This window comes from Leptosomus discolor, chromosome Z, assembly GCF_034619465.1.
Source record: "Leptosomus discolor isolate bLepDis1 chromosome Z, bLepDis1.hap2, whole genome shotgun sequence".
NCBI classification, from domain to species: Eukaryota; Metazoa; Chordata; class Aves; order Leptosomiformes; family Leptosomidae; genus Leptosomus; species Leptosomus discolor.
In genome coordinates, this window is record NC_141419.1 from 40,667,357 (window position 1) to 40,680,932 (window position 13,576).

The window sequence follows — 13,576 nt, forward strand, 5'->3', positions numbered from 1 at the left end:
GTCTCTTTTTTCCTCTGGCCTGATTTTCAGGAAAACAAACTTTAAGGCAGTATTTGATTGTTTCAGTTGCCTCTCTCCTCTTCTGCAATCAGCCTTTGTTTAACCTTCCCTCACATGATCTGTTAATGAAGACTAGCCTGTAACTTTTAAGTTTAAAAATAATTCCTCACTTCACTCGAAGTCTCCAACCTTATCATGGGAAGTGCTTTCCAGTATGTCAGCTTGCCCTTTAGACACCACTGCTCCAAGAACAACAGGAGACAGACAAACAGAATTTTCTTTCATGCTCTGCAATGGTTTACAACATCTTGCAGAAGCACAAATATTGCACTCAAGCAGTTAAAGATTTAGACTTCTCTGAACTTCATTACTGCTTCCGTTTCAAAACAGAAATGTTGGATCATTATTTGTTTAAACCAAAATGTGATTTCAAACATTAAACAGCATATGAAATACTCCCCAAAGCCCTCTTTGAATTCTGTTAAAATGCCTTCACTGTGCTCTCTAGAGTAAAAAAAATTGGTCTTGGTCAGAGGAACTTTACAATACAGGCAGGATTTGCAACTTCCAACTTGTTACAATAAAATTTTAAACTAATAGAGTCAAGAAATAGTAACTACTTTTGTGTAAAAATTGAAAAAAAAATCCTTTTTAGCATGAGAGAAAAAAACACTGATGGAAATTATTCTATATTTGTGAACTACATCTGCAATTTAATATGCTACTTCCCCACATCCTCCCACTATTTTCCCAGGTTAGCTTTTGAAATCACAAATCTCCCAAAACTCAGAAATTACTATTTGCCAGAAACCAGGAGGAGACACTGAGTAAAGAATGAGGAATCAATCACATAATGGTTTGAAATTTTAAGTACTGAGTTACACCATGGTCAAAGCTTCAAAGCTGACTTCAAGTATGACTCAGTATTTAGCCTCTCTAAAAAAATACACGTTAACGTAAAAGAAAAAAGAAACCAAAACAGCTAATTTTTTCCACACATACAAAAATAACTTCATCATAAATTCTCACAGGAAAATAATACTGCTTTTGTGAAACCCTAACCCTGAAGTAGTGGCGGTACCAGGACCCGCACCCAGTCTTTCTTGCAAGGAAAGCAATCCCTTGCGTCATTCCCCAACTCCTGTGACCAGGTAAGACATTCAGATGCAAACAAAGTCGCCTTTGCCTTGTGGGCAAGGAGAGAAGCTCGAATGCAGTTTCTTATCTGGCACTTGCGTGAGGAAATGATGGTCCTGCGAGATCACAAGACTGCTGAAAACAAAGAGGTGTTTCAGAACGGTTGTGTCACCACTCCCCAGCCATCTCCCAGGTCTTCAGAAAACTCAGAGAACCCTATCTATGTTCCCCTGAAGCAGATGCTGCTTCCTTTTTCTAACCTAATAATGATGCAACTAACTTCATTATGGGTGGTGCAGCTGAACCACAGTTTGAATCTCACTTTTTACTAGGGAGAATCTAAAACAAAGATTCTTAAGTGTGTACTTATGAACATCGTTAATGCCAGAAGGACACTGTAATCTCCAGAACCACCTCAGATCTTTGGTCAGGAATGCCCAGGTTGGGGAGAAAGACTGGTTAGTTTTCATGGAGGTGCAAGGAAGAAGAGAAGCTCATGCTTTTTTCCTAGGCTTTTTGCCAGCCATGTTCAAATCAAGTTGGCTAAAAAATATCTGCGGTTCCTAAAACTTTTCTGAAACTGGCACTAAAAATAATTATTAAAGTGAGTAGCTTTTCCTAAGATAGCACAGGAGTATCCATTCTATAATTGTCTTCTCACATCCTCCTAGCTTTCTGAAACAGTCCCTCTGGTGTTAGAAACTTACTGTGCTTTTCTTCCGTAAGAAGAATTTTTACTGTAAAATAGAAGAAAAAAAAGATTATTTTTCTGAACAGAATGTTGACCTGTTCTTTAAAAGTTTCATTTTCCTAAACACAAATATGACTCTGACATTTTCTTCCATGTAAACCAGACTCTGTCATGTAAAATCAGTGCAATGCTCTCTGAAAGATAACTGGCTTAATGTTTGGCTGAACAGAAGTACATATGTGATTGCAATTTTATTTTTTTTTTTTTTAGCATCTAATAAAATTTTGTTAGTGAAAGATTGCTATGACATATGGTAATTTGCATTTGAGGGTAAATGATACTTTAAGATACACCTTGACTAAGACCATGCTGCTGTAGAAGTCCATTCTTAAGTCATGGTGTAGTAAGGTAAAATGATAGAAACCAGATTTAAGCCAGAGGACTTTAACTTGGTATAAATAGACATGTTCACAGACATAGCTTTTAAAGGAAGCCAGTTCAGCTTTTTTGACTCCAGGAATAAAGAGCCTGAATTTAGTCTGAATAGTAACACAAAAATCAACATTTGCCTAAATAAAATGTCCTTACTCTGCTGTTTGGATAAATGGCATCCAAACAAACCACTTGTTTTTACTTCAGTAAGGATCATGCATGGCACATGAGTTTCCTTGAGATAGCCGGTCTGTGAGAGCTGCTTGTGCACACACCCTTGTCACAGTTAAGTGTGACATAGCTTATTCTGTTACATTGCACAGATGTTTTTGATACATTGCCAGCCTGACGTAGCTTTGCAGGTCAACTGCCATTACAAAGGAGCTTTGCCTTTCTGATTTCTGGGTCTTTTTCTGGCAGATACAGGTTCATCCTTTCCTCTGCGCATTAGTACCAGGAGAAAAAAAGAAGAAAAATGATTTAAAAGTACAAAACAATTTTCAGAAATCCTGGCTTCAAATAAGTAGAATGATTCCAGAGCGGAAAGACTGTGCTGCGTGTCTTGGATGTAGGTTTCATGTTGATGAGATGCTTCCCTTGAGATCAATGCTGAGTTCACCCCTCCCAACTGCAGAGGCAGCACACCGCTATGCAAGTTCTTGGGACTATTGAGAAATGCATGGCCTGTCATCTGATAACTTGAAGGGCCAGATAGCTACAGGGCAGTTGGCAATCTTTTGGCTGTCGCAATGGAAACATGACCAGTTATTAAAAGGTGGTGTTCCTGCATCTTAGAAGAGTGGTATGCCTTTGGCAAAATAGTTGGAGTTTTGCATACATAGAGTTCCTCAGAAGCTGCTTTTTTTCAAAGCAATTTGTAAAAATCTTTCCAAAAAGGAGAGATTTAAATTAATGGACATGGGTCTTCTTCCTTCAAAGTTGTGATCTTTAGGTTATCGCAGAAAGGACTGTGACTGCTGCAATTACCATGGCCATCTAAGTCTCACCTGGACTGGATGGCATGGCTTTAGTTGAGCTTTTAAGCAGAGGAACTGAAGGAGCTCTTGATTTCACCCCTTCTCTCTGCTGACCTCGAAGGAGTTCTTTGCACATAAGACCCCCACACTCTTGCTAGTTCCCACAGAGATGTTTTCAACAGAGCAAAGACTGCTGTGGCTGGTGTGACTGCAGCAGAGTGTCACAAGGTTGCACAGTTTGATGGAAAATTATTTCTAGCAGTATCTGCCCAGTCATTACCTCTAACTGCTGCCACTGACCCTCTGTTCACTTCCGCAGACCACCACCACACTGGGCTTGCAGTTTGGCATGTGAACACATCGTGGTGCGCAGACAGGAGCAGTGGAAACAGTGCTGGGACAGCGGGATGTCTAGTAGCTGTGCAGTGTGGTGTTTTTACCTTGGCTGAAACCAGCATGGCTGGCAGTCTTCACACTGATGACAATATAATACAGCTCTCAGAGAGGAAACGGTCACGCAGGAGTTGGAGGTAGTCCTGGGCCAGCTTCCTACTACTGGTTTCTAAATGGCACTCTTGTGATGACCAGGTTCTGAGCATAGCTGTTGCCATGCTGATTTCCCTTGCATGTGCTTATGTTCCTGCACCTGGGATCCCAGGCTTCCTTCCCAAAACACCTGGGGAACTGATACATCCACACAACAGTTAGGACGAAGTGCAAGCCAAAGTCAATGTACTGAAGGTGAAAGTATCCCCGTCTCCTTCAAGAACTTCAACAAATTCTCACTTAAGATTTCCCTGTGTGCAGTAGTTAAATGAACTTGTAGGGTGAACTTGTCTTGATAGTAAAAATGGTACCTGGCATCTGTGTGTCTGTGTGTACGTGCACTAAGAGATTCATGAGGAGAGGTAGCACAGTGGTATCACATGCTAGCTGACTACACGGTAACTTCCCCAAAGAGTCAGGACCTCGTAGCATCTGGAAAAGCATCAGTTTGACTTAGCGCATCTCAGGGTGCATTACAGAGCAGCAGACATGTGATTTATTGTGCAAGACCTTCTGTAATTTTGACCTTACCTCCTGTCATGTCCTCTAAACATCTTGCCTTTTTAGAAAAGATGTCCTTCATTGAGAACTTAATTGTAGCCTTTCAATGCTCAGTTGGTATCAGATACAATTGCAGAAAAAAAGCTAACCTAAATAGGACTGAGAAGTCCCATTGCACAGAAAATACCAGCAAAAAGCTGTTGAGTAAAAAAACTACAAATCCTGCACAACTCAAGAAAAATCCCACAAAAAAAAAACCTAAATATGAGTTAGTCAAACTATATGACATTCATCCAATCCTCCTGAGGAATTTACATGTGAATTGGTTAGCTAGTGAAAAGTTTCATGCTGGAAAGATACAAACGCATAGTCTTATCCAGTGCATTCATTTTCATTTTCCTTTATAAATAAGGAAATGGGACATTTTCCTTAGAAAAGGCCAGTCTTGAAACTGTTGTTTGACAACTGAAAATACAAGTGGTTGAATAGAAAGCAGAAGGATATCTAGCTTAATTTTTCAAACCTACACGCTACTAATTATTCAAATTTGTGCAAACATGCAATGTTGATTGTAGCAGGGTCACACTCTTTTTCTTCCTTTCAGAAGATGTTTCCATGATGTCTTGTGGTCAATCAGCAGTATTACAACTTACAACAAAACAGGACCTTTCAGAAATTTCAGCCCCAAAGGCTACTACAAATTTGATAACACAGCTTTGCAAAGCAAGTAAATATTAAAATGAGCAATTCCTAAAAAATGTAGTGCATACAGTATGCATTTGCTGCAGTCTTATTTTGAAAAAGTCCTTTCCATATTTTACGTTCCTGCTCAAAGTGGCATGCCTGTGTACGTATAAACCATCCTGATAGATCAGTCCTGAGTGTTCATATGCAAGCTTTCACTTAAGTCAGTAGTTTAGCTTTAAAATACCTTATTTTCTCAGAGGTTTTACAAGGCTTTGCTTATGATTATTTACTAACTACACTGTTGGGTGTATTTACAGATTTTTTTGTGGAATCAGTACACTAGTTCAGTGGCAGGAGACTTGCACAAGTATTTTGAAAAGACAAGACAACGCCTCTCAATTTCTCTTTATGTATTTGGCTTTATCGGGCTTCCTTGAGCCAAAGACTGCTCCCAGGATAATCTGGGCAAAGAAACGTGTATTGTTCATTTTAACAACACACTGTGTGTCTTAAGACATCAAACAAGGGAAAAGCACATATCATATGATTTCTTCGTTTTTGCTGTTGTGCAAGTCTATAAACCCTGTTTTTTATCTAAATACCTGCTTTCAAGTTTGAAGGCTAAAGCCTTCAGCAACACTGGCTTTAGAAGAGTTTAAGGGGGAACCCTGCATAGCACTTGCAGTTATTCTACTATTAGAGGCAAGTTCCCTGTTAACATGCAAAGTGGTTGGTTAGATGAAGACCTCATCCATGTGTAACTCTTTTAATATCTCACCTGTGCTGCAACCCTCGGTGTCACAGTTTTCTAGTAGACAAGGGTGGATACTACGCATATATACACTAGCTGCACCGGTGGTAAAATACCTGACTCTCCTCAGGCTCAAGTCCAGAGGCAGGAAAAAGCAGGTTTCCAGCATTAAATTATGGAGGAGTAAAAAGGCCTTTCCTGGAGATGTTACTTGTACCAGTGTATCCACCATGCCGCTGGGACACTGCCCAGTGGGAGATGCTCCCTCACACCTACCTGGTGCCAGTGTCAGGGAGGCTGCCCTGCCCGGTGTGTTTAACAAAACCTGCAGCACATCTGCAGTGGTAGCAGCTGTCCGGGGCAGGAGCTGGCTGCAGCCCTTCTGAGGAGGCACAGGGTGCCCAGGCACCCACCCCCACCCGGCTGGCCTCCAGTAGGCCACTGGGCACCCAGGGACAGAGACTATCGGCACAGCATGGGAGCCACCTCACCGACCTGACCTGTGTGAGAGCCATCAATGGGAACATGAGGACAGGGCTGCCCGCAGCTGCAAACGCCTCACCATTTTTGTCCTCTTTCTCCAGATGTTGTTTTTCTTTAGTCTGGCAGTCGCCAGCTTTAAGTTCCCCCCTAGGTTAAATCCAACCGTCTTACTGTGCTGCCACTGTACTCAGGCTGCTGGCACTCATAATAAATATTTAGACAAACATTGCCCAAACTAACGGCTTCGGCGGTGCGGGATGCCCCCAGGGCGCCCCCGCATCGTCGTCAGGAGCTCCGGCCACTGGGCCAGCGTCCCTCAGGTGAGAGCGGGCAGGGCGGCGCGGCGCAGCCCCGGCCAGGCCTCCCCCCGCCCCGGCGCAGACCCCCGCCCTCGGCCGCGGCCCAGGCCCTGGCGGGAGGCGCGGCCCGGCGGGGCGAGGCCCGGCGCGGCCGCCAATCGGCGCTGCGGGGCGGGCACGGCCGCGGCGGGTATAAGATGGGCCGAGGGGCCCGCGGCCCGCCGGGCCGGACCGGCGGTAGAGGTGTGGAAGGGATCGAGAACGGTGAGCGGGGCTGGGCGGGGGCTCCGCGGCGGCCGGCCGGCCCGCCCTCCCGCCCTCGGTTCTGTCCTTGTCCTTCGGCGGGGTGGCTCCCATCGGGAAAGGGCCGCCATTCCGGCCGTTTCCCCAGCAGGCTGTCGGCCGCTAGCTCCGCGTCTTGGCCACGCCGCCCAAGCTTGTTTACAGTCGCGGCCGAGGGCCCCGCTCCCTGGAGGGGGCGGGCAGAGGCCGGGTCAGTTCAATGGGGTCTCCGAGAAAGGCTCGGTGGGGCTGGGGGCCATCGGCCTGTCCGCCCCGGAGGACTTCGTTTGGGGTGCGCGGTTTGCTTTTCTTTCTCGTTTATGAAAGAGCAGGGGGACAGGCTCCGTGTCGGCCAGCGGGCTCGTTTCGGGTCTGGCATCCCCCTCGGTGTGCAGGGCTGTGAAGCCATGGGCGGCTTGCCTGCGCGTTGCTCCGTCTGACCGCTGTTCCTCCGTTCCCGGCAGAACTGCCAGCATGAATCTGTGTTTGACCACGCTCTGCCTCTGCGTGGGACTGGCCTTCGGTGCTCCGAGGGTCGATCCCGATCTGGACGGCCGCTGGAAGCTGTGGAAGTCGTGGCACAACAAGGACTACCATGAGGTGAGCGCTCCCCCGGGGATAGGCGCTCAGCTCAGCAAACAGCGAGTGCGCTCAGCTGGGCCCTGCCAGCTGAGTCATGTCTGCTTTGTTCTAACGCTGGCTGCGGCCTGCGCTTGGGAAGGATGATCCCCTGTTCCTAGGTCCCATTCCTGTGTTTTTGCATCGACTCAGCTGTACTGCACTCTGTTACGAGGGTGGAAAAAAGACCACCACCTCGTGATCAGTGTTCACGTTTCCCATTTGAGTAGTCTACGTTTGCCCAAGTATACAAGCTGCAACAAAGCATATTATTATGCAGCTGAACTTTGTTTGAACTGCCTCCTTGAAGTATGCTGTTTTCTGGACCCTCAGAGAGAGGAAAGCTGGAGGAGAGTGGTGTGGGAGAAGAATCTGAAAAGGATTGAACTTCATAATCTGGATCACACTCTAGGAAAGCACAGCTACAAGTTGGGAATGAATCAGTTTGGTGACATGGTATGTATAGGGGCATGAAATGTATAGTTCTAAACAGCGGTGATTAATAGATGGTGACTGCATGTCATGAATTTTATTCAGACAACTGAGGAATTCAGACAGCTGATGAATGGCTATGCACACAAGAAGTCAGAAAGGAAGTACAGAGGATCCCAGTTTCTTGAGCCCAGCTTCCTGGAAGTGCCACGATCAGTAGATTGGAGAGAGAAGGGATATGTAACTCCAGTTAAAGACCAGGTATTCTCGATGGTGGATTTTTAACCAGTTACAGGGCCCATTTCCTGAATGCTACCTCCGCTTCCATAGAGGAAAACTGCTGTGGACTTGTTTAATGAAGCCTAGTGGAAGCTTACTAAATTAAGTGCCATTTTGATAAAATTGCTGTACCCCTTTAGGATTATTTAGAAGTTCTGTACTAAATGTCTAAGAACTGAAAAGGCTGTAGTATGTTCAGTGGTACATGCTAGGAGTGTGGAACTGAAGTTGGTCTTGTGGCTTTTGTTTTTATGTTTTTAGATCAGTGGTAAGGGAACTGTAATTGCCTAATCTGCCTGGATTTGTAACTTGTGATTTCATTTCTTGCGTCAGGGTCAATGTGGCTCTTGCTGGGCTTTCAGCACAACGGGAGCTCTTGAAGGGCAGCACTTCAGAAAGACTGGCAAACTTATTTCACTGAGTGAACAGAATCTGGTGGACTGCTCTCGCCCTGAAGGGAATCAGGGCTGCAATGGTGGTCTCATGGACCAGGCTTTCCAGTATGTGCAGGATAATGGGGGAATTGATTCAGAGGAATCCTACCCATATACTGCAAAGGTAAGTAATAGCAGAACTTGTGTTGCAGGTGTCAGTCTTTTGTGTGGATAAACTGTTGGTAAGCTCATACCTAGGAAGGAAGATGCCTAAGCAGTAATCAGTACCTCTGTTCTTCCTGTTGCATCTTTCCTAAGAAAACTAGAATGACTGCTAACCCTGGTTAGAGTGACATACTGCACTGGTCTTTGACCTCAAAAATCTTACTAGACCAGTTGGAAAAACTAGAGCAAATATTTTTTCTTTTTTCTTTTTTTCTGCCACAAATGTTGTGGCCATTTGGAACTTAAAGGGGCCGTATAAGAAAGATGGGGGCAATCTTTTTAACAGGGCCTGCTGCAATCGGACAAGGAGTGATGGTTTTAGACTAGAAGAGGGCAGATCAGGCTAGATATAAGGAAGGACTTACTTGCAATGAGGGTGGTGAAACACTGGAACAGGCTGCCCAGAGAGGTGGTGGATGCCCTGTCGCTGGAAACATTCAATGTCAGGTTGAACGGGGCTCTGAGGAACTTGATCTACTTAGAGATCACCCTGCTCACTGCCAGGGATTGGACTAATGACCTCTAAAGGTCCCTTCCATCCCAAACTATTTAGGTTTCTGTGACTTTTATTCCTCCCCTCATGGCTGCCTTTCTGTCAGATGTCATGCCTTATCTTGGTTGACACACCAAACCAGGACCCAGCCCTTGTCAACAGTGTTAGTTAATTGTAGGGGTGAAATTCAGCTTCCCATAACTAAGCTGTTATGAGTTGCTGCCCATACACCGTCTAATTCCTGCAGCTAGTATGATTTGGTTTTTAACAATAATTGTTGGCAGTGCCTTAAGTTCTGCTTCTAGATGGAATGTGCATAAATGCAGATAATGGGCAGACTTCTAAAATACCTCTAATGATCTACCAAAAGTTAAACAGACACGAGGACAAAAGAGCAGTTGTAAATTGTGGTATCTCTTGAGAGAGCCCGTGGTTTGGGGTTTTCATCACTTGGAGTTCTGCTCATGATAGAGTATCTTTTCTTGTACCTTACTTTGTATTGATTGAACTGGCAACAACAATGTGTTTGTTGTCAGCAACATAGAAGCCTTTGGATTTGGGTTTCTGTTCACCTGCATCCCAGTAATCTTGGCTCTTCCAGAGATCTCACTTGGTTGTAGGAAGTGCCTAAGTTGTTGGGTACAGAAAGTAAGCAACTGAGTTCCCTTAGTTGGGGGAGGCAACTTTATTACTGATCTTAACCCCACAAGTAAGGAAAGGATGTGCTTTGCTTACTTCAAACTGTTTCAACTTCACATGGCCTGACTTCCAAACTAGACCTCTCTCCTGAGGTAAATGCCTGTGGCACGAACAGTTTAGGCTTCATTGTAAAAAAAAAAAGTGAAGAAGCACAAAACACATGACTGCTGTATGTAAGGTCATACAATACAAATGATTAACTTCCAAATAATTCTGTACAGTTTTTCAAACTGACAGACTAAAACTGTGGATTTTAAGTGCTTGCTCAATGAGCAGTTTCTGGACTGCTTTGTAATTAATGAATACTTGGATCTCTTCCATTGCCCATTAATGCATTCCGAGCTTTCCTCCCTGAAAAGAGATTTGTCCTGCCCACCAAAGAAGGCAAGTTTCAAGGATGTGATGGTCCTTTGCATCCTGGTAAAGCTTTCCTTATGGGCCCTGCTGTCCTCTGGTTTTTCTGTACCTTTGAGAAACTTCCTCTCCCTATGTTCTCCTTTCAGAACACTGCTGAAGCAATTGTATCATCTTCAGTCCCTCATTTTCAAGGCAGCAAAATCACAATGTTTGGTAGCTCCTGTGCTCACCTATGTGTTAAGTGGAGAACTATGTAATAACTAGGGCTTTCTTTATTTAGGATGATGAAGACTGTCGCTACAAGGCAGAGTATAATGCTGCTAATGACACTGGCTTTGTTGACATCCCTCAAGGACATGAAAGAGCTCTCATGAAAGCAGTAGCAGCTGTGGGTCCAGTGTCTGTTGCTATTGATGCAGGCCACTCTTCATTCCAGTTCTATCAGTCAGGTGGGGATCTGTTAGCAACTTGCATGCTGAAAACTTCTTTGAGTACTCTGTATTCATTACTCTTCGGTTTAATAGGTGAATAAAAAAACGAACCATGATCTTGTGACATAGGACATAATCAGGTGGACTTTTAATTCTAATCCGGGTTCTGCACACTTTGTACTTCTCTTGTGTATGTGTGTACTTGGCCTTCAGTTTCTGCCATGATACACTTCACTTATGACTCCTTTCTGTGACTCTCAGCAGGCCTTGTGATAATTAAATTTGAAATACACAAAGCTTCTGGTGAGGGAGAAGCATTTCCTGAATATGAGCTTGTTCACATGTGAACTTATGCCTCCATAGGTATCTACTATGAACCAGACTGCAGCAGTGAAGACCTGGACCATGGTGTTCTGGTTGTAGGTTATGGCTTTGAGGGGGAAGATGTAGATGGGAAGAAATACTGGATTGTTAAGAACAGGTAAGATCTCTCTCTGCCTTGTACCCTATGGGGGATAGGGGAGAAGGGAAGGTAGTTTGACACTTGTAGTGGGAGGTGGGGAGACAACAGTAATTAAAATCTTTGTGGAAAATCTAGATGTGCTTTGCTTACTGGATTGTATTGTATGACAAAAGCTAAACCCGACTCATGCTGCTGGCAGCCTGATAAAGCAGGCTGAAAGTATCAAACTCACTTTGCTTTTGCAGTTAATTCAAGGGAGTTTGGTACTGGAACAGTCCATGAAGGTAGTAGATGTTAGTGGTGGAGCAGAGGGGAGCAAGAAGAAACCAGGTTGTGGCTGCTCACTTGTGTGAAATAGGGAGACACTAAAAGATGGAGTTGTCCCCTAGGTTGGAGGGAAAACAACAAATTAATGCTGAAGGACACATCACATGAGCTTGTCTCATGTTCTCAGCATTACTGGGGCACCACCCTCAAATGCTGCTTGCAGTCTTGGTCTTCCAAGTTGGCTAGAGCAGTGTCTGAGCTTCAAGCATCTGTAATCCAGGGTTGCACACTAAGGTCTTCACCTAGTGAGAGGATGGCTGCACCCTATATTTCTGTGAGCTTGGGGTGCCTCTTCTGTAACATTCATTTAATTGTTGGAAAGCACTTTAGTTTGCAGCTCTCTCTGATTTTTTTTTTCTCCACAAATGTGGAACGCAGCGGTTTTCAACTTAAACAGTTGGGAGGGTGGTAAATAAGTATCTTCTGAATATGAAAACAAGCCCTTTACTTCTGTTTTCAGCTGGGGTGAGAAATGGGGTGACAAAGGATATATCTACATGGCCAAGGACAGGAAGAACCACTGTGGAATAGCAACAGCTGCTAGTTATCCACTTGTTTAATTTGAAGACTGAACATTTCAGTGCAAGAGGGGATTTAAACTGAATGACCAAACCCATGTTCACACATGTGGTAGTCTTGTATCCTTTAAAAGTCAACTTGATTTTTTTAAACTTTTGAAATATGTTTTACATGTTGGTGACATGCCACTTGTTTTAAATTAATGTAAATGTTGGTATGTAAACAGCTTGTAATATTGCTAGCTTTTGACTGCTTAATCTAATATTCTTCTTTGTATTTTTTCTTTTTTGAATTGCAATGTGCCTAAAGGTTTACTTTCTAAATAAACACTTAAATTCCAGTGTGTACAGATGGCTTGGCTTTTTGGTCTGTGTTTTTTTCCATGTAGGACTCTTATCAGACAGGTATCCTAAATCATATTACTAACTTAAGTCTATATGCATGCCTTTTTTTTTTATTCCACCAGTTACTAGAATGCAACCCTATTTGGCAATGGCTAACAGTAGTATTTGTGACAAAACTTATTTGAAGAGGGAAGTGGAAAAGTGTCTTTATCACCTTAAGTAGAAGTGACTGAAAATCTGAGCCTCATTCTTTGAAACTACTTGCTCCTCAGAATGTGTCTGTAAGTGAATTTTGGCTTAGTCCTGTGACCCAGAGGTGATACTGTCTCTGGTTCTTTGTGATCATAACAAAGATCTTCAGTCTTTCCATGTCCTGCATGTGGTATTTGATCTTCACTTAGCTTTAATACTATCAGTGTTTTCTTACGCCATCTCAAAGTACCAGTTACCTCTTTTTGAGCATTGTAGGATATAGCAGGAACACCCAAAGCACCTGGACTGTGTCTGGAGCTATGTATGACACCTAGTACTGTTTTCCCTCTATGCCAGCTTTGTCTGGGGAAAGAAGGGTTGGGGCTGGGGGGGGAAGGAGTGCTGTTCCTGTGAACGGTGAAGTTGGGCGACTCTGTTAATCACTGGATACTGAGTGGCCAGCTGAACTGTGGTGGCTTATACTGTGCCCTGTACCTCCTCTTCTGAGAGGACTTTTCCCCTCTGCAGGTGTCTGTGCTGCTGGAACATTATTACTAGCTGTTGTATGCTGTTACTTAGATGTCTTTTGGGAACCAGCAGTTTCTGCAGAGGAGGATAAATTGGTAATACCAAAAATAGCTGAGGGAGAAGACTTGCCTTGTTTTTTGGCTGCTGACTTGCCTCCTTTTGTGTTTGGGCTGGAAGGAAAGGAGGCTAGTTCTGCAGCTTAACCAGCACTAGTTTAGAGTTTTTATGCACAGTATCTTTCCTGAGTCTGATAGCCATGCACACAAGGGAACACTTGGACTACAAGTTAGTGAAACTGAATTTCCTTCTTGTAGATAAAAAGTCTTTAAGTTTGCACACTTTTTGGAGATAAAGCAAGGTAAGGTATCTAGAATAATCAAAACTACTGTTCACTTGTATGTCTGTCCATGTGCTGCTTGTAGATAGCTTCTTTCAACCTGAATCTCCCTACAAGGCTTTTTTTTTTTTTTGGAAGAGCCTTGCTCAGCCCAGTGCTTATTTAACAAGCC

At 43.9% G+C, this 13,576-nt stretch overlaps 1 protein-coding gene across 1 annotated transcript; it reads left to right on the forward strand.

Moving 5' to 3' along the window:
* The first annotated feature begins 6,729 nt into the window (after nucleotides 1-6,729).
* Nucleotides 6,730-12,251, forward strand: CTSL (cathepsin L). Its single transcript, XM_086479312.1, has 8 exons — nucleotides 6,730-6,768; nucleotides 7,251-7,386; nucleotides 7,738-7,860; nucleotides 7,942-8,097; nucleotides 8,449-8,673; nucleotides 10,544-10,712; nucleotides 11,058-11,175; nucleotides 11,945-12,251. Exons 2-8 carry the CDS (start codon nucleotides 7,261-7,263, stop codon nucleotides 12,042-12,044), a joined length of 1,017 nt encoding a protein of 338 aa, XP_086335438.1. The 5' UTR covers nucleotides 6,730-6,768; nucleotides 7,251-7,260; the 3' UTR covers nucleotides 12,045-12,251.
* Nucleotides 12,252-13,576: the final 1,325 nt, after the last annotated feature.

Bases quoted from the DNA above. Each gene is read 5' to 3' on its own strand.
- CTSL (XM_086479312.1), top strand. From the start codon at position 7,261: ATGAATCTGTGTTTGACCACGCTCTGCCTCTGCGTGGGACTGGCCTTC. The intron at 10,713-11,057 runs GTGGGGATCTGT...ATGCCTCCATAG, and splicing joins ATTCCAGTTCTATCAGTCAG to GTATCTACTATGAACCAGAC. The intron at 11,176-11,944 runs GTAAGATCTCTC...TTCTGTTTTCAG, and splicing joins TACTGGATTGTTAAGAACAG to CTGGGGTGAGAAATGGGGTG.